The 20287-nt window shown below is 46.0% G+C and overlaps 1 protein-coding gene across 9 annotated transcripts in view; it reads left to right on the top strand.

Annotated features, from left to right (window-relative positions):
• RB1CC1 (RB1 inducible coiled-coil 1) overlaps nucleotides 1-20287 on the top strand; it is a 666167-nt gene that overhangs the window by 415538 nt on the left and 230342 nt on the right. For all 9 annotated transcript variants that reach the window (XM_085605628.1, XM_085605635.1, XM_085605627.1 and 6 more), the window contains one exon: nucleotides 4192-4300. In XM_085605628.1, coding sequence (XP_085461754.1) covers nucleotides 4192-4300 — 109 coding nt within the window. The remainder of the gene's footprint in view (nucleotides 1-4191; nucleotides 4301-20287) is intronic.

Below are 20287 nucleotides of genomic sequence, written 5' to 3' on the forward strand. Positions count from 1 at the left end.
GCCAGGTGCTTAACCTCTCGAATCCGGGCAGTCTGGGCCGCGGGCATAAGAAAATAATCCAATCTGGAAAGACTCCCATGGGCCCCAGAGTGAAATGTGTACTGACACTGTGTCGTATGCATTAACCTCCAACAATCCACCAGACCGAGGGTATCCAAGAGCCCGCCGAGCCACGCCTGGGCAGCAGGGAGGGCCCTGGGCGGGTGGCGATCCAAATCTCCCGAAACGACCGAATTAAAATCCCCACCCAAAAGCAAAAGACTGTCAGGAAGCTCAAGCAGCATACGACCCAAGTCTGAGAAAGTGGAGTTCTGGAGGCCCGGGGGAACATAAACCGAAACCAAGGAAAGGGACTGTCCCTCCCACCTCCCAGTCAGGGCCGCATAGCGCCCTCTATCGTCTAGGACAACCCTGGTGATCTCTAGCGGAAGTGAAGATCGTAGGAGAATGCCCACCCCTCTGGAGCCGGTGGTGAAACCGGAATGGGCCACGAGTCGGTAGCCCCCCCTGTTCATGGCATGACAAACATTACCAACCAAATGCGTCTCCTGTAAGAATACCACATCAGGAGTCAAACGACGCAAATATTGCAGCACAACACCCCGTTTGATACGATCCCCCAATCCATTGATGTTCCAAGACATCAATCTCAACCCGTCCCCCCCCATCCCCTCCAGTAGATCAAGGGTCCCCCAACAAATAGCGCGACACCTGAGACTGAAACAGAGCCAATACCTCGCCTTGAAAACAAAAAACACAAATCCAAACAACCCCTCCCGCCCACCAACCCCCCCCGAATTCAACTCCCCCCACCCTGCACCCCTGCGGTCCAAAAAACCACCCCAACTTGCAGAGTGCCTGTCGCCCTAACAACCCCATTCTACGAAAAGACCCCGGAGGAGGAAAGGGACCCGTCCCTGCCCGCCCCCAACACAGATCATAATTAAACAAAATGTACAAAAGAAGTAGAACCCAGCTGAACCAAACAAAATGTCAAAGTCAAGGACCAAAAGTCACTCCAAAAGAGGCCCGCCACCCTCGGCACCACCAGAAGGCCCAGGCCGGTCACCCCGGTCCGGTAGAGAATCCAGCCAGTCACTCAGTCGCAGGACAGTCAAAAAAGGTAGTCCGGTCTTCGTATTCCACTCGGAGCCTAGCAGGAAAAAGCATAGAGTACTTAAGACCCAGGTCCCGGAGACGGCGCTTCACCCCCTGGAAGCCCATCCGCTGCTTCTGGACAAGTTGGGTGAAGTCCGGGAAAAAGTTAACGGATGAGTTCTCATATCGGACCGGGCCATGTACCCGTGAGGCCTGCAGGATCGCATCTCGGTCTCTGTAGTGAAAAAGTTTTGCAACAATAGGCCTCGGGGGAGCCCCCGGTCGCGGCTGACCGGCCGGGACTCGATGGGCCCGCTCCACGGCAAAGAACTTACTCAGGCCAGTGGGGGAAAGCTGGTTGAGGATGAGATCCTCAACCATAAGATCAACCGGGCGATTGTCGGAGGTCTCTGGAACACCTATGACGCGGATGTTATTGCGTCGAGCCCGTCCCTCGAAGTCCTCCAGCCGCCGGGCCATCAGGTCGTTGGCCGACTTGAGGTCGCCAAGAGCAGTCTGCAGGTCCGACACATCCGTACCAATGGTGGACGTCCGCAAATCCAGCGATTGAACCCTCTCATTGGTCTTAGAGAGATCCGCCCGGATTAGCGTAACATCAATGGCCACCGTGTCGATTTTACGGGCCAAGGCCTCGTACTGCTTAGCGATGGTCTCCTTGATGCCATTAATGGCGCCCATGATGTCCTGCAATGACAAATCCGGAGGGACGGACGGAACACCACCAGCGTCATCCGGGAGAACACTGGCCGTCCCAGGGGACCCTTTACCTTGAGTGTAGCGGTCCATGTTGTTAGTCTGGACCGGTCCCCCACGTAGGGATGTCTTGGTCTTACGCCTCTCGGGATCCCCCCTTCCACCCATGTTGAACCACGCTCGCCGAAGGGGACCACCGAGCAAGCGGCGAGGGGGCACAGGCGAAGCAGACAAGAGCCGTACCAGAGACCGCAATGTGGCTGTGCGAGAGGATCAAAGTCAATGGGCACACTGGTATCAGGCGGAGGCAAAGGCACCAAGCGAAGGCCGAGTGAAAACCCCAGCCGCACAAAGCAACTCCACGGTCCAGCCACTCAGAGATCCAAAAGTGAAACCGAAAGTGATGGGGCGGCCGCAGGCACAGCCCCGATGCCGTTGTTGTTCAACTATGCCCCGGCTCCACAGTTCACCTTCGCACCGGGCACAGCCATCAGTTGGGCCTCAAAAGTTCAAACCACCGTAGATCAGGTCTCCCAGGTCCGATTTGGTTTCTGAAAAGAGTTTAGGGTTCAGCCAATGTTCATCTTCCAGAATCCGTCAACCAAGTCAGGATAAAGTCAGGATAAATTCCGAGGAGCAGCGAGGGTCCGGGGAGCCCTGTGCTCACGCGACCATCTTGGATGCGTGCTAAGCTCCTCCCCTCCATGGAAGATCTTGATCTTTGTCGAAGGCAGGCAGTCCTCCCAAGGCTTTGGAGGTCACTGAGCTGCAGGACGTATCATCTTTTGCTGCGAGATCGTCGAGGGCTGCAGACAAGCCTGGAGGGCTGGGGCCAAGTCAGTTGGTGTTTGTAGTCTTCTCTGCTGGTACGAGGTTGTTGTGTCCGGCTCCTCTTAGGTAGTCAGGAATCTGATTTCAAGGTCTGGGGGTGCTACCTTAATACTATATTTAGGAGTGTTACCGGGGAGTGACAAGTAAGGACCAATTTGTCTCTTAACTGGGTGTCTACACCTACTTCTATGCCACCTTCCTATGGGAGGAGGGGGGGTAGAGCCCTGGCCCTGATTGGATAAGACTAGAGGGTGGGCACTGAAAAATGTGCTTCACTTCACCTCCTGCACCTGAGGAGTGGAGTTGGCAAATGGGGGTACACCTCCTACTCTTACTAAGTTTTCCTGCCTGTTCTCCCTCCAAAAGGGGGTGGTTGAACCAGGGGCTGCCGCCTGCTGCTACCAGCAGAGGCTGGGGTCGCATTACAAATGCGGCAAGGCCTTTGAAGCTTCTCTCTCGAGGACTGTGCTCATCCAGGGGAGAAGGTGTGACACCTTTGTCCAGGATATGCTTTGTTTCTGGCCCAGAGAGCAGGGGTTCTCGACCCAGGGGACCAGAAACATTCTGTTGGTGGCAAGCTGCCTAAAGCCAGTCGAAGATCACACTAGGACTGGTACATTTTCAGGTGTCACCACTAAGGTGCCCTTTGGGTACATGTTTCAGTAAATTCCACACTGGCGTCAGTGTGGGTTTATTGAGAGGGGTTGTTTGGTACCAAACACTCCTAGGTTCAGTAAAGCCATCATGGTGCTGGGGAACTCAAGTTTTCACGTATTCAGCCCATGCACCCTCTATGGCTTTACTGGCACTAACAATATTAAGAATAGACTTAAATATTGTAGGGGCATATCTACTCATGCAGGTATGCCCACACCTGTGATATAGGGCCCCTGTTTTAGGGCTAGTAAGGCTTTCTAGAGGGGTGACTTGCCTATACCTTAGGCAGTGCTGCTTGGCATGGCACACAGGCAGTGTGCCATGTAGACGTTGTCGTCTTTTCTCTCACTAAGGCATACAGGCTGCAGTGGCAGTTTGCATGGCCTTGGTGAGGGGTCCCTATGGATCCCTCTTAAGTCCCAATGCCTTAGGTACCAGGGTACCATTTACTAGGGACTTACAGGGGTTCTAAAGTTCCAGTCGTGGTACACTTTTAGGGAAGGAGCTCTGGCACAGGTGACCTATTTCGCAGGGACCCTGGTCACTCTCAATCGAAACCACATAATTTTCCAGGCACAAAATGGGGGGCTAACCATGTCAAAAGAAGCTCTTTCTCACATGCATACAAGAGAATGACTCTCCTGCGTTGGTGCTTATAGGTTCTTGATCTTCATGTACCTCTTTTTGATGAAGCCTTTGTAACACCTGAAAGGTAAGGTTGCATTAAGACCTGTTGAAAGTATGTTTTAAGTTGCACAGGACGTGCACCTCATCTGATTTGTGACATTTGGAAAGTATTGAATTACTGTCCCAATAAGCCTTACCGACTCTTCATCGATATACTGTTTATCTTTACTTTTTATTAATTTTTTTGTGTTTTTTTTCTTGAAGACGCATTTTAACACAGTACTTACAAGAGAGAGAGTGAAAAAAGAAAGCATCATAAATGATCTGACTGAGCAACTGAAAACGCTTACACAGCAACAAGGAAGTGACAAAGGTGAGAGTCACCAATGGAGTATGTGCAAAGTTCATTTCAGTCTTGACTAAAGAAAGGTATTTGTGTATTCATGACAAATCAACTTTGTCACCTCTATGATTAACCTCTATCCCGTTAATAGTCAAACACTGGTAAGAAAGGGACGATATATTTTCTTTTAACCTGAATTTTACAGCGGCTATTAGATATAAGTGTACTATTTGTGTATCTGCTTCTCAAAAACCAGTGTCTGGTGGCCTTCAGTCAGTTTTTACACAGCACCATCTGGTACTGCTGTTGTGGCGCTCAATCTCATAGACTCGCAGAGCCAAACAAACCCAACTTAATGTAAATCCGTATTTGTAAAGCGCTAACTACTCACTCTTACGGGTCTCAGGTCGTTCCGGGACGATGTGGAAATGAAGTGAGCTATTGCCCAGAGTCATATGGTGCTGAGGTGAGTTACCGTCAGAGCCGGAGATCGAACCGTGAGCCCTTTGCTCCGAAGTCAGCTGCCCTGGCCGCTGCACCACACCTCTTCACAATGTAACACTCAAGAGCAATGACATGTTTAGTGAGAAAAATGTTAGTATTTAGCTGTATGCATCCTCGATCTTGCAAACTGAAGTATTTGTCATGATGTGTAGGCTTAAAAATAGACCTATAATCCACAATGATGAGGTAGATATATACAGATCTGAATCCTTCTTTAAGTGGGACGAGTTGTGCGGGGAGTAATATTTTCATTTAATTTTTGGTGTTTAACAAACAGTGCAGATTGTCAAAGTCATTTGTTCTTAGATTTGCACAGTAATATCATTGGAGCCTGGAACAACATTTGAAATGTAAATTTACAAATTATTTTTTTTCTCCATATCTGTATGTAATTTTTTGTTGGGTTGTTGAAATTAAAGGAAGGCATTTGATTGAAGTGTACTGTACAATTACTTTGGCAAAAACGCATCAAGACTCCTCATCTGATTTAACCTCATATGCTCTGCATCTTAAGTAATATATATATATATATATATATATATATATATATATATATATATATATATATATATATATATAATATATATATATATATATATATATAATATATATATATATTATCTACTGGCGGTCGCCAGTAGATAGTTATAGTTAGGACCGTGTTTCCATAGGAAATCTGAAAATTCTATTTTGAATAACTTTGGCACCGGTTGACGAATCCTCGCGAATTTTTCAAAATAGGTGGGGCGCTCCGCTCCGCTCCTACCCTGAAAATCTCGGGGTGATTAGTCAAGCGGGGGCCGAGAAAAAAGGGGGGTCCCAAAACACGTTTTCCCCATGTATTTTTCCATAGGGAGCTTTAGTCCAAGGTACAGCCCGAACGGCTGAACAGAATTACTTGAAATTTGGCAGAGAGGTAGTCCTCAGGTCAGGGATGTGCCTTTTGAATATCTGGAGTTAATCAGTTCAGTAGTACCTGAGAAAATTTCAGTTAAAAGTACATATATATCTATAAGCGCGCACCATGCGAGCGCAATTCTGATTGGTTGTTAGATGTCAGTAAACATTCGAATCGGTTGAAATCAGGAAGTGTCGGCCGCCATTTTGTCTCTCGCAGTCTGAGGCAGTGAAAAACAAAGGTGGAGAACGTGAAAAGGGGGCAGGGTGGACAGTTCCTGACCCCCTTGCCTTTGTCAGGGGGTCACTGAAGGACCCCAAGGGCGAAAAAAACATTTATTTTTTTGACAAAAAAGCGCGGGGTGCGCGCACGGCACGCACAACGCATCATGGGCGCTCGGTGCGCGAAACCAATGAAATTCCCCCGTTATAGTTAGTGCAGGCAACTATAACTCACCGACCGCAATCCTCTGCTGATGACGTCAGATATTAAATCACTGATTAAATATGTGTCTTTCTGAAAAATAAATATTTGTAATATATGTATAGCTAAAGATTAATGGAAGAAGACATGGGTAAATAGGTGTCTAAATACAGTGATGTAATATCTGACGTCATCAGCAGAGGATTATGGTCGCGTGAGTTATAGTTGCCTGCACTAACTATAACGGGGGAATTTCATTGGTTTTTTACGAGGGAAATGTCCAGCTAACTATAACATGTGTGAAACCTATGGTTTTTTAAGTGAATTTGCAAGGTTTTTTCTTTTAAATGCTAATTCCTAACTATAACGTGTGTGAAACCTATGGTTTTTTAAGTGAATATATATATATATATATATATATATATATATATATATATATATATATATATATATATATATATATATATATATATACAGTACACATGAATAAACATAATGTCCCAAATGCAAAACCTCAAAGGCAGCATTAGAAGTGGATAAAACGTAACATCTTGAGAATTAGAAGTTGACAGGCCTGTTTGAGTTGTAAATATACAATTAAAATTATGGATTTTTTTAAAAACCTTTTTACCACTCTCTGCTTGTCCCCTTAAACAACACCAATAATTATGGAAAGTTGCTAGGCATGCAGATTTTGGATTTACCCAATAATACTTTTCTTTTTGTACGGCATTTAGTTGTAGCTCCATGTTAAAAGGATAATTTTCTTCTGTTTTTTGGCCTGCTCCATTCCTTTTGCCCTTTCATGCATCACAATTTCTTCCTTGTTTCGCACAGTGAGTGCATCTAGTAGACCATGGACCGTTGAGAAGAGCTTTGGCTTCCTTTTGGTCTTCGGTTCCTAATTATTTTAGAATGTGCTTCTGTCGATCATATGCTCTGGGTACTCCTGCCATCTATTGTTGGATGCAGACATTGTGAATTTTTTTTCTTTGAAATGAAGGCTTCGATTTCAAGGTGTCTCATGATTGTGATCCGTCCCTGAAACTCGCAATGCACTAAGGCATAGAGTACACCTCATACTGTTTTTTTAACCCCATCTGGTATAGACCTATATTGTTGAGTTTTGAGACTGTCATGCGTTGAAATAGAATATTTGACCTCGAAATATAGAAATTATTGCACATAACATATGAAAATATCAAGCGACCATAGACTATGTCGAAGCCGACATCAGGAGTAAAACATTGGGGCAGTTCCTATAAGAATTAGTTGTGAAGTAAAGAGGTGTGGAGAACACTCCCTGTAAACAATGTCCAAAATTCAACAGTAAGTTCCCATTGTGAGACCAACATAGGGTCTGTAACCTTTGCTTTTCAAGGGGCCTCAAGGAATCAAATTGTTTGGCTTGCAAAGCCTTCCTGTGCAAAAAGGCCATCCAACACTGAAGGAATGCGCCCATTACAGAATGCTGTGCCAAGGTTCTTCGGAGCCATCTAGTGTATCAGACGTTCAGGAAGCTCAATTTGAGGGTGTGCCCACCCGCCTCTGGGGACTGTGAGGAGTATGATGACTCCTACATAGAGAGCAGTTGCCTCCGGGGGCCCCAAGAACAACCACTCACTTAGACAAAGACGACACATTGAGCCCAACACATTACACTTCAAGATTCCTACTTTGAAGTTCGACCTCGAAAAATGCCTTGATTCTGGGGCAAGGAGAGCTATGCCTTATGTATGCCCCTTTGAGCCTAAAACTTTATGGCACCGAAAAACAAGTTTGACACTTGGAAAGGCTTGAAAACCCTGAATTGAGCCACCAGCTTTACCTTGAGAGTCCATCCTTGAAACTGGTTTAGACTCCAAAGTCGACGTTAATATCACCAAAGGTGCCAAGCGACACAAGACCTGTAAAATAGCAACCAGATGTCAGACCGAGAAATATGTTCATACATCCTGTCACCGGCCACATCTTAGCCAAACCACCTTCAACATAGACATTAGTTCTGACCAGCCCACACCCAAGAAAAGGTATCTCACCTTTAAGACACCCATCTGTGAAGAACGCAAGGCATGCTCATTCCAAAGAAAAGACAATCTAAGGCATCATCACCACCGCCGCAGTTTTCTGCACAGTCCTTGTCACCAATGCATTCTGTACACTGCTCAGATCAAGGCATTACAGACTTACCTGATCCATATGTGAAACCCTTAGCTACAGATTAGGAGGACAAACCATGGCATAACTACCATGTCAATCCTCAAGATGATCCATCTTTCAAGCCTTATCCAGTAAAGCCATAAGTCCCGGCCCCTTCATACATACAACATCCATCTCTCTTCATCGAGACACTAAGACAAAAAGCCCACTTTAGTTTCTACCCATGTTGATAAGCATGATTAAGAAGCTCCATAGAAAATGTTTAGGGCTGTGGGGTGCAAGATGGCGGCTGACTGACCGCCGTGAGAGAGCTGCATCTGTACCATACTCCTAACCCTGCTGTAATACTCAAAAAAGCAATGGGGCAGAACGACAATGCTAGACAAAGAAGAATTCCCTTACCTGGTGAGCCATAATACTTCAGCGTGGTTGAAAGTGCTGTGGTGGCTGAAGCGCCGGACTATCTCCTTTCTCAGAGATGCTGCGGCAATTGTGGTTGCAGCACAAGGGAAACTGCTTGGGGCTGGTGATATGGCTCCAAAATTGAACAGAACGAAGGATGCGGTGAGAGACCCCGTGACAGTTGCTGTGGGCTGAGGTGTGGCTGGTCATCGGCGCAGAGGCATGGCTGGGAGAGCTGAGGATCCAGAGTCAAAACCCGCTAGTGAGCAAGGGGCAGATGGGCACGGCAGCCGGCGAGTAACCACCGGGGACTGTGGCGTGAAGCAACCGCTCATAACAGAAATCCTTATGCAGGGAGCGGTGTTGGAGGCGGACATAGAATCCCTGCCTCAGTGCGACGCACCCCGGAAGGGCAATGCCGGGACGGACTCTCCTGACTCTGCTGTCAGTGCCGTCTCAACCCCATCTGTGCAGGATCAGCTGGAAAGCACGAGCAGCACGGGCGTGGCTCAGCACCCTGCCATGCATGACTGCATACAGTGTGTTGAGCAGGAGGGGGAGCAGCTCACTCTACTGGAGGTGGAACAGGCACAAGCACAGAGCGAACAGCCCAGGAAGTTGATGGGAGACAATTCGCACAATCAGTCAGGTAAAGACAAATTCTCTATTACTAGAGCACCAGTAAATGTGCCTATAACAAAAGATACTGACTATACTTTAGTTCTGGCTGGACTGTTCCCATGAGGCACAGGGTCAGACTGATTTGCATATGGCCATGTCTGAACTGGGGTGGCAGAGTAGGCTAAAGAACGGTGATGGATCAAACCCAGATCTGTTGACTGGGTGTGGGTGTTTGATTGGTTGTGATGCTCCGTCCATCACCACCCCCTTTTGTACCACTTTGTTCGCCATAAGTTGGCAGGGTATGCTCAGACGTGAGTCCCTTGCTCACTTTGCCACTGGATTCAAGCAAGCCTGGCTGAAGACGGCTGAAATGCCAGAAACCGGTCCTAGGAAGCTTGTTTCCGGTCCAGGGAAGGCATTGCTTGGCAGTTCTGGCTGGACTGTTCCCATAAGGCACAGGGTCAGACTGATTTGCATATGGCCATGTCTGAACTGGGGTGGCAGAGTGGGCTAAAGAACGGTGATGGATCAAACCCGGATCTGTTGACTGGGTGTGAGTGTTTGATTGGTTCTGATGCTCCGTCCATCACCACCCCTTTTTGTACCGCTTTGTTCGCCATAAGTTGGCAGGGTATGCTCAGACGTGAGTCCCTTGCTCACTTTGCCACTGGATTCAAGTAAGCCTGGCTGAAGACGGCTGAAATGCCAGAAACCGGTCCTAGGAAGCTTGTTTCCGGTCCAGGGAAGGCATTGCTTGGCAGTTCTGGCTGGACTGTTCCCATGAGGCACAGGGTCAGACTGATTTGCATATGGCCATGTCTGAACTGGGGTGGCAGAGTGGGCTAAAGAACGGTGATGGATCAAACCCAGATCTGTTGACTGGGTGTGAGTGTTTGATTGGTTCTGATGCTCCGTCCATCACCACCCCCTTTTGTACCGCTTTGTTCGCCATAAGTTGGCAGGGTATGCTCAGACGTGAGTCCCTTGCTCACTTTGCCACTGGATTCAAGCAAGCCTGGCTGAAGACGGCTGAAATGCCAGAAACCGGTCCTAGGAAGCTTGTTTCCGGTCCAGGGAAGGCATTGCTTGGCAGTTCTGGCTGGACTGTTCCCATGAGGCGCAGGGTCAGACTGATTTGCATATGGCCATGTCTGAACTGGGGTGGCAGAGTGGGCTAAAGAACGGTGATGGATCAATCCCAGATCTGTTGACTGGGCGTGAGTGTTTGATTGGTTCTGATGCTCCGTCCATCCCCACCCCCTTTTGTACCGATATGTTTAGTGACATTTAGAATTTGTGAAGATAGGGGTGGGCTTGTTGACAACAAACTAAAATGTTGCAAGGAAGGGGGTGAAAGAAAAGTACGTGGAAATGATAGAAAATGTTCATAGTCTTTTCACTTGCTCTCTGTCTATTAGTTTCTTGGTTTCTCCCTTTTTTTTTTCTTCTCTCAATTTTTTTTCAGCAGAAATGGCTAGGTGGCAACACTGCTCCACTTTTATAAATCTAGGGGTTGGGGGATGGGACACGGGACGGCTCGGGCGGCCGACACAGGCGACATCATATGGGTCATCTCATGACCTATTTGCCATATTTTGGGAGGGGGGTGAGGTGAAGAGGGGGATGGAGAAGGATGGGGCGGGCTGGGGGGGCTAAATGGGGTGAGGGTGGGAGCAAATAGGGGTGAAAAAATGGTTCATGAGGTGTTTGTAGGATCTCGGAGAGACAAGATAAATGTAAACAGCACAGAGTTGAAACAGGAAGAGACTAGGATATCTCTGGTTAAAACAAACGCAGGAATTCTTTTTCTAGATATACTATGTTGAGTATTTGAATTGCCTCAATAAATGTGTGTGCCCTGAATGATTCAAATAAAAGGCAAAGAATTGCAATAGAACTGAAAAGGCTGCGGGCAGATATTTTGTGCCTACAGGAGACACACATCGAGGGCTCAAGGGGTAAAATAATGGAGCAGTTAGTATATTCACTGGTGGTCAATACAACACAGGGCGCCAGAACTAGAGGTGTTGCTATCCTTTCACGTAGGAGAGATATAAGGTGGAAGAACTGTCTGGCAGATAAACTTGGCAGGTGAGCGATGGCAGACTGTTGTTATTACAGGCACAGCTTTACCATCTGCTCCGTGTATGGCTTTACCGGTGACAAACCAGAGGTCTTGGAGGAGGTGAATACAGAACTAGCCTCATGGCAAGCACCAGTAGTATTTTGTGCCGTCTTAAACATCAATGGCGTGGGTATTAGGTGCGGGGGGAGTACCGGCAAATACACAGGTCGTAAAAGCAAGGTGTGGAGGGCTTTGCTCACACTGATCTAAGAAAACGGACTAGTGGACATTTGGACCCAGACCAAAGCAAATGACCCTGGGAGCACACATTATTCTGCGCTGCATAAAATGGTAGCAAGATTAGATTATTTTTTACCTCAAATCACATAGACTCAGACAGTACCATAGAAAAGCATCCCCGTGTGATATCAGATCACTACCCATTAGTATTAACGGTGAACGTCGGGGGTGGTTTGAAATAAAAGAATCAGTCTGGACTTTTGAGAGAGGTTTGTTGAAAGACCCAGACTACATTGCTCCCATAAATTCCTGGATCAAGGGGTTTCTGGAAATTAATAGGGACAGTGCTAGCAGTGGAATGGTCTGGGATACACTTAAAGCCGGGGTCAGGAGGGAGACGCTCAGCACCAGTGCCCAGCAGCGAAAAAAAGAATTAGAACGTTCAAACATGTTACATAAGGCACTGATAGAATTGGAAGAGGAAGTAACTTGTGCAATAGCGCAAGGGGCGCCTTTAGAGAGCTGGGTATACAGAATAGCGGTAACTAAAGCAGAAATCAGGGCAATCTCAATGACCAAGGCTGCCGAGAAATATCTAGCATGGTGCCAGGGGTGCTATGAACCTTGCGAGCAAGTGGGACATATGTTGGCAGTACGTATGAGGCAGAGGAGGGTGGTGGGGAGATAGTGGAGATACAGGACAAAGGCGGGAATCAGATCAAAGAACCACCGTGTATATGGGAGGAATTTCATAAATACTATAGTGAACTTTATCAGGAGGAACTTTATCCGTCACGAGACTGCATCAGAGGGTATTTAAATAATATCCAAATAAAGCAATTTGCTGCTAACGATATAAAAGCCGTGGGGGCAAGCCTGACCGAAGAAGAAGTATATAACGCCCTAAAGAATCTTCCATCAGGGAAAGCATTGGGGCCAGATCAGATCCCCCTGGAATTTTATAAAAGTTTTATCATCTATTGAAACAAGACATGATAAAAACGTTTAGGCAGGCGCAAGGGGTATGATCTATACCTGAGTCCTGGGCCCAGGCAGCAGTAGTTGTTTTTTTAATGAAAGGCAAACCTCTGCATGAACCTGGCTCATATAGACCTATTACTCTCATGAACAGTGATTCTAAGATCTTCTCAAAAATCTTTGCTTCACGATTCAGCTCAATCATTAGTGGAGTGATCCACCCATGACAGCACGGGTTCATACTCGATAGAGGAACCACTGAGAATGTGCGAAGGGTAATAACATTATTCGATGCTGCAGCTGTATCAGGAGACCCTATGACATTGATACTTCTAGACGCTGAGAGAGCGTTTGATAGGGTCTCCTGGGACTATCTGTGGGGCACCCTCGAACGGTACAGGGTAGGAAAAGGATTTATTGAAGTAATCATGGATTTGTATAAGACTTCTGTGGCGCGGGTTAGAGTAAATGGAGGTTATAAGGAACCAATACAGATCACAAGGGTTACCAGGCAGGGGTGTCCCTGCTCTCCGCTACTCTTTGCTTTATATATCAATCCACTGATCCGAAGAATTGAAGGGAACAAAGCCATTAAACCAATTATATTTCAGGAGTTTGAAACCAAAATTCTTGCATATGCGGATGAGCTGGCTTATGCCACTCCTGATCCTCAGGCTGCAGTTATTGCAATTGCCCAAGAAGCTGTAGCATTTGGGTTAATCTCAGGATATAAGCTTAACCAGCAGAAACATAAATAGTTGCTAACAGCTTGGTTGTTTTGGAGGATACCCGGGTCACAAATATGGCTACATATTTAGGAATAAATATTACATCTGACCTCGAGCAAATAGTGGAGGCAAAGATTGCCCTGGTAATAATGAAAGGGAAAAAAGACTTTGACAAGTGGCACAATCTTCACCTTTCGATTGTAGGCAGATGTAATAAAGATTTTATTTCTTCTAAAGGTATTATATTTGTTTAGGGCCATCCCCCTTGAGTTTGCGAGTTGCTGGTTTAAAGGGATGGAAAACATGCTCAACATATTTATCTGGTCAAAAGGTAAGACTAGAAGGGCGCTAACATTTATTACACTAGCAAGGGAGAAAGGAGGATGGGGGTTCCCGATATAAGACTGTACTACTCGGCTGCCGCTTTACAATATATGCGGGTGTCGCCGGGTGGGCAAAGCGAAGTTCGGTGGAACTCATATGGGACGGATGATGTATATGAGCTATTGATAGGTAACGCCTCCCAGGGCTGCTTCTTTAACTTTAGTGAGCCAAGCTACTACAAAAGGATAGATTTAAAACTTTGCAGGCCGCATTTAAGATCTGTGCTGCTGTTAAAAGGAAAACCGTGATTGGCAGATTGAACTATTATTCACAACGTTTTAAAAATCCAACAATGCCAGAGATCTTTAGGGATAATATTGTGTCAAGATGGGAGGATGCAGGTATCTGTGTGATAGGAGACTTGCTGGAGGCGTCGGGGATACTATAGTTTAGTGAAATTCTAGGCAGACATGGGATACACACTAGGGATTGTTTCAAATATCTACAAATTCTGAGTTATTTAATGCAAAAGAAGGGAGGCACAAGGGGCTTTAATAACAACAGTGTGGTATGGTACGGTGTGAGGAGGGGTGCACTATCGGTCAAATTTATTCAAAACTGATTTTGCTTACCCACAATGATCTCAAGAGATATGGGTCCAAGTGGGAACAGAAGCTGGGTACACCAATGATATATTTTTAGATTCATTGGAACTTGAAAGGACTGTGCTCCTTTCCGCAGGTTTGCAGGCACAGCACTACAAAATGCTGTTTTTATTATACTACACCCCGACTAGAATTGCACAATGGGTTGGGCAGGATGGGATCAGATGCCCCCTCTGCAGTAACTAACATAGTGCTTATGTTCTCGACGAGCCCTCTGTTAGGTGCCTGGTTTGGTGAAATTGAAAAGTTCCTGAAGTTATCGCTGAACATAAAAACAAACCTCACCACACAGCTCATAATCATGAGGCATCAGAAGACCACCGTCATTTCCTTTTTATAGCCATGGCAGTGGTTAGAATATGTATCGCTTCAGCTTGGTTGGATCCCCTGGCACCCGGATTTCAGTAATGGCTAGGGAGGCTATAAGCCACCTACAATTTAGAACAAGCATTGGCATAGCCAATAGGTCTCGCATTTGGGACCACAAGTGTTTAGCCATGCAACAGTTGATGTTGTTGCACCAAGGATATTGTGCTGCATAACTAAGTATTTAGTTATGCAGCACAATATCCTTGGTGCAACAACATCAACTGTTGCATGGCTAAACACTTATAAGGTCCCAAAGGCGAGACCTATTGGTTATGCCAATGCTTGTTGTGTTTGGAATAGCATCGGTGCCGCGTCAAACAATATGTGTAAACTTTAAATAAAAAAAAAAAAACACAAACTTGGGAATTCAGTTCGCGTCAACCGTTTCCTCCTCTTAAGTCAGTAAGAGTGGAAATGCACACACGCATGCGCGAATCTCGCCGAAATCACAGTTTGTTCAGGCCTTCACCATGAAGTATGAGACAGTCCATGTTAAAGTGCGGTCTCAGCTGGTTACGGTTCTGTGCAGTTAATTTAAATGTATTGTGAATATCTTTGTAGTGTTCTTAGATTGGTCTAGCAATCTTCCTAGGGTTTACATTTCAGGAATGCACACACTGATTCCCAAATGTGCAATTCAGTTGTAGCACTCAGGTTTGATCTCCAGAATTGCGACGGTGCCCGTAAACCAGAAGGAAAGATCGAAAAAGTACTGCGAGTACTGCTGCCGTGGAGAGCTTCAAAATTGTGGGGGATATAAAGCTACAACAAGCATCGCGGCACCGGCGCTTTGCTCTGAACATTAAAAGTAAAACGCGGGTGCCGCGATTATAGTAAAAGTAAAGAAATAGATTTTTTTTCTATTTCTTTACTTTTGCTATAATGGCAGCACCCGCGCTTTACTTTTAATGTTCAAAGTAAAGCGCGGGTGCCGCGATTAGATGGCGGCTGGCTGCGCGCGTGAACGCAGGCACTAGGCCAGCCAGTAGCACTTTGAAAACTCACCTACTAAATGTCTCGCAGAGCAGCGCATGCGCGCTGACTCAGCGAGACCTAAAAATGGGTATATGAAAAAAAGTGTTTGAGAGCAAGAAGATTGGGGGGAAAACATCTGGGTCCCCATCAAAAGATGGAAAGAAGGAAACTAATTGTATAAAGTATATTACGGGTACTCTAGCGGAGCACTGTAAAGACAGCTGTTTAATACTCCAGGTTACTTGCAATTGTCTCCTATAAAAATGAATTCATTATCTTGTAACCTGTTTAATTTGAATCATTTTTTTTAGGTCTCGCCTAGCGAACGCAGCACGTGCGCTGCTTCGCCTTGGCGAGACTCTATTGTCGTGGGTTTGGTGCGTGAAGGGAGACAAAACATGTGTGCGCCCGTACAGGCGATGTGCACGTGTATGGCTCCCCTCGCGCTTTCACTTTCCTAGTGCACGCGCCCGGACAACACTGAGCGCGGCGCCCGCTTTAGGGACACCGCGCTTGTTTTAAGCAGTGCGGCAGCCACCTCTAATCAACAAGTACGGCCGTGCCTTTCTGTTACGCTCCCCTTTCCCTTTGTCCGTGTTCCCGCCCCCCTCCCACTGTGCGTTGTCTTGCATCTTGTTTAACACGCAATGCACACTGACTCAAGCCCCCTTAAATACATCAAAACCACTGATGTAATAAAACGCCATTTTTGCCCAGGAAATTGTGCCACAATACCTAGTGGGCACTGCCAGCATGAACGTTAAGTGAGCACACCACCAACACAGAACAAAACCACCCCCTTTGGCAGCACGCGATCGATAATGCGGCACTGTCAGGCAGCTCCTCCCTTTTGCCAAGGCGACCGGGAAGCCGAACCAATGTGACACCAAGCGGCCCTCACCAACAACCGGTGAGTAACACAGAACTGAGCGCGACCCTCCCATGAGTCCGCCCCTGCAGGACCACCAGGAAGAAAGGCGCCGGTTCCCCCTGGCCGGCTTGCTCGCCTGATACTGCCATCGTACTCCCAGCGAGTCAACTCAAGCAGGACCACGCATACTGGGCAACGCGAATAAGAGAGAAACAAGAACAGCGCCGCAGGAGTCAAAAGGGCATGCCGAGCAATATCCTGACCCCCTGGAGTCTAAGTCCGCAATAGCAGGACCTCCGCCCCCACATACCTGCAATCTCGATCACACAGCACTCGGAGCAGTGCGGAAACAAACAAGCATTTGCAATGTAATAGGTCTCAGATTTTGGCTTTTTACATTGTAAATGACAATGCTTTTTATTTATGCGTTTAAAAAACCTGCAATAATAATAGGCATTGTCATTTACAATACCAATAGGTCAAAGTTACGAAAATGCGAGACCTATTGCATTGCAAATGCGTGTTTCCTTTTTCTTTCTTTTCCTTGTTGTTTTTGCTGTTTTTACTTGTCATATATTTTTTAACCCTAAGATCTCTGTTTGCCTTCTCTTCAATCCTCTTGAAATTTGTATGTATTTAATTTGCTGGTGATAAATAAAAAAATAAAAAGAAAATATTTTGGGCCCAGTAAAGAGCAGCCTGGTAACACCTAGGGCCAGACAAAAAAATAAACTATACACAGAAAACAAAGTTTACCTTAGAGGCACGCATCACCATAATGTCCGATCATGCATGCTTCTAGGAAAAGGGCTCACTCGCAAAGGACAGGAGGAATCTCCCCATGAGGTAAAATAATAGGTGTAATAGGGAAAAGGTTGCTGTCAATACAAGCACTCTGTGGCACATAGCTAGCTCAGTGTGCTTACTTTCCAGGTATAACAGATATAATTCGGAGGAAATTAGCGTTGTATACAGAAAACATGTAAAAGAACTAGTGCCGGAAGGCAAGATCTTTTCCAAGACAAATATCAGGTGCACACTGGTCTCAGCCGACACTGGTTCTTGAGAGGTAAACATCACCTTTTTACTTCACCACCATTAATGGTTAAGAGTATCAGAGTTCAAACCAGATGTACTGCAACACATTTTAATGTATCCTTTGATAGCAATGTCTTATTGGCCTGCAAGTCAAGTCGGTTCTTAAAAAATAAAAAAGTACACTGATATTACTGAGGCAGTGGAGCTCTGCAAACCTAACCTGTGAGATAGGGATATTGAAAACAACAGGCAAGAGTCAGGGCTAAGACACCAGCCACCTCCCAAAAGCCACAGCACAGCAAGAAATGTCTGTCACTTAAACAGTACTATAGAGTAGGATTCTGGAGTAACAGCTGTAGCAAGGCCAGAGGGAGATTAAGGTCTGGGCACCACAGCCTCTATCCAGTGACCTCCCATGCATTCTCCATGACCTGTTGGGGTAGACTGAGGTTGTACTTTCGAGAAAGTGAGAAAAGAACCCCACCCTGCATGCCAGCCGCAAGAGGGAATTTGCTTGCTATATTTCTCATTCCCCCCAAAAATTGTACTCTTTGACTGATCCTCCACCTGCAGCCACTTATTCCTTACATCAGAACAGAGCATTTCAAGAAGACATCTGCTGCTTTGTGCGGGGGAATTTATGGTGACTCTCAATCCCAAGGGCTCCTTCTTCTACATCTCCATCCATCTAGCACACAACCAGTCTCTCAATTCTGATAGATACTTCTGACCACACATTTTTCACCTTAAGAATTTTCCCAGGTGTCTGGTTTAATAAAGGACATTTTTCAGCAACACTCCTGTCCACCAATAGGTGGCATTGTGTGGCTCTTTGGGGACTGTACCATCCTATAAGTTATGGAGCTGAGCCACATGTAAAAGCCGCCCCTGTGCGTTGAAGTCAGTTAATTTCTTCCTGTGCTGTTTAACACGGATCTAGTGCTTCACTCTCATCTTTGCCCAGTAACTCCCAAATGCGATAGGAAACCATGTCCCCACCGAAGACGACTTGATTAAAGCTATGCCATGACTAAAAGATCTTTGGAAGCCTGGGATACATGCATGCCTGTACTTCAACAACTGGCTGCAAAAGAGAGAATCTTAATTTATGACCAGTTCCTGGTGACTCAGATGTTGTAACCAAATATCCACTACAGGAAAGCATTATTGTTCAGACATCCAGAAGTAAGGGCACTTTGAATGCCTTTCCGACCAATCTTGACAGAGACTGTAAGAGAATCAATATCCTCAGAAAGCCAATGTTTTCTTTGGCTAGTTTAACTCTCAGATCTATTAATGCAGTCTGTTTTCTGGGGCGTTATACCAACAGGTTGTGGGATATGGACAGTGTGATCTTTCTGGCTGTTCCGGTGACCTTGGTCTCTTTGGCTCAAACGATTAAAGATGGCCACGATGCTGGGAAGTATGTACTTTGAACTAGCCTGGAAACTACTGACTGCATAGGTAGAGCTATTGGCACCAGTGTTGTGTTCAGGTGGCACACCTGAAGGAGACCCACCGGGTTATCCTAATAGACATGCCCTTTGATGACGGCTCCAGGCTATCCAGTGATAAGACTGATTAAAACACTGGAATGTTTTATGGACAGTTTATGCCACAGCTGGGTCTTTGAACTGTTATCACCAGCTAAGCATTTTCCACATCAGTACAGATTGTTTTGGGGCTACTACAGTGGGCTAGCTAACAGACACTAGCTTTCTCAATTAGTAGTACAATCAATGACCCTGTCCTTTTTAGGACGAAAGCATGATAATTCCCGATGCGTTCACAGCAGCAAAGGTAGCAGTCCTCCAATTCTTTCTCCTCTACAGGCCCATGTCTAGCTAGTAGGAGGCAGAACACAGCATTGCGTCCCCAGCTGAGGATCCATCACACCAGATAGGTGGGTCCTGCAAATTGTTCAAATGGGCTACGATCCGCCTCTCATTTCTTACCTGGTGTGTCTTCCTCAAAGTCCAGAATGACTTTCAGAGGATCACTCCACAGTCCTGATGCAGGAATTCTGGTCATGTCCAAAGCAGCCATTGAGTGGGTGCAAGACTCAAAGGTTGGGGATGCTATTAGTGCTAATTCCTCCTCTGGAAGGAGGACAGAGCCCTCAGACCTTTCTTGGATCTCTGTCCATTGAATGCCCTTTTGAAGCTGGACAGGTTGAAACTGGTCCGTTTACCTTAGGTTCCTTTCAGATGATCGTTTACTCCTACATATACGTCCTCCAATCCCACCAGCATTATTTGCCATTCAGGGTGAGTCGGGAACACTTTCAATTTACTTTGCTGTCTTTGACCTTACCTCCGCTGCTCTTTATGCGAAAGTGATGACAATGGTCACTTGCTCATCTTTGGAAGCCTGGGATACATGTATCCAACAACTGCATGTGAAAAATAAGCTTGTAACAGTGAATTTAGGCACCTCTGGAAGACGGTCCAACCCCAGACAACCTATTGGTTTTCCCTTAGGTTGAAGTTCCACCTGTGCCCTAGGTAGAGGAGTCTCTTCATTAGGACTGTTTTCATTGTTCTGATGGCTGTTTATTCAGTGGTTTTATGAAGTCGATAAACGCATTAATAAACAATATGGATAATTGTATGATTGTAGTCAAAGGGACATTGACAAGTTTATAGGCTAACGTAATTTAAAATAAAATTAACTCTGCTTTGATTAGCACTAATATTAAGTTTCTTTTATATATTCAATTGTAAGAGTTGTTTTTATGTTGACTTTATATATCG

Source organism: Triturus cristatus, chromosome 5_1, assembly GCF_964204655.1.
Source record: "Triturus cristatus chromosome 5_1, aTriCri1.1, whole genome shotgun sequence".
NCBI classification, from domain to species: domain Eukaryota; kingdom Metazoa; phylum Chordata; class Amphibia; order Caudata; family Salamandridae; genus Triturus; species Triturus cristatus.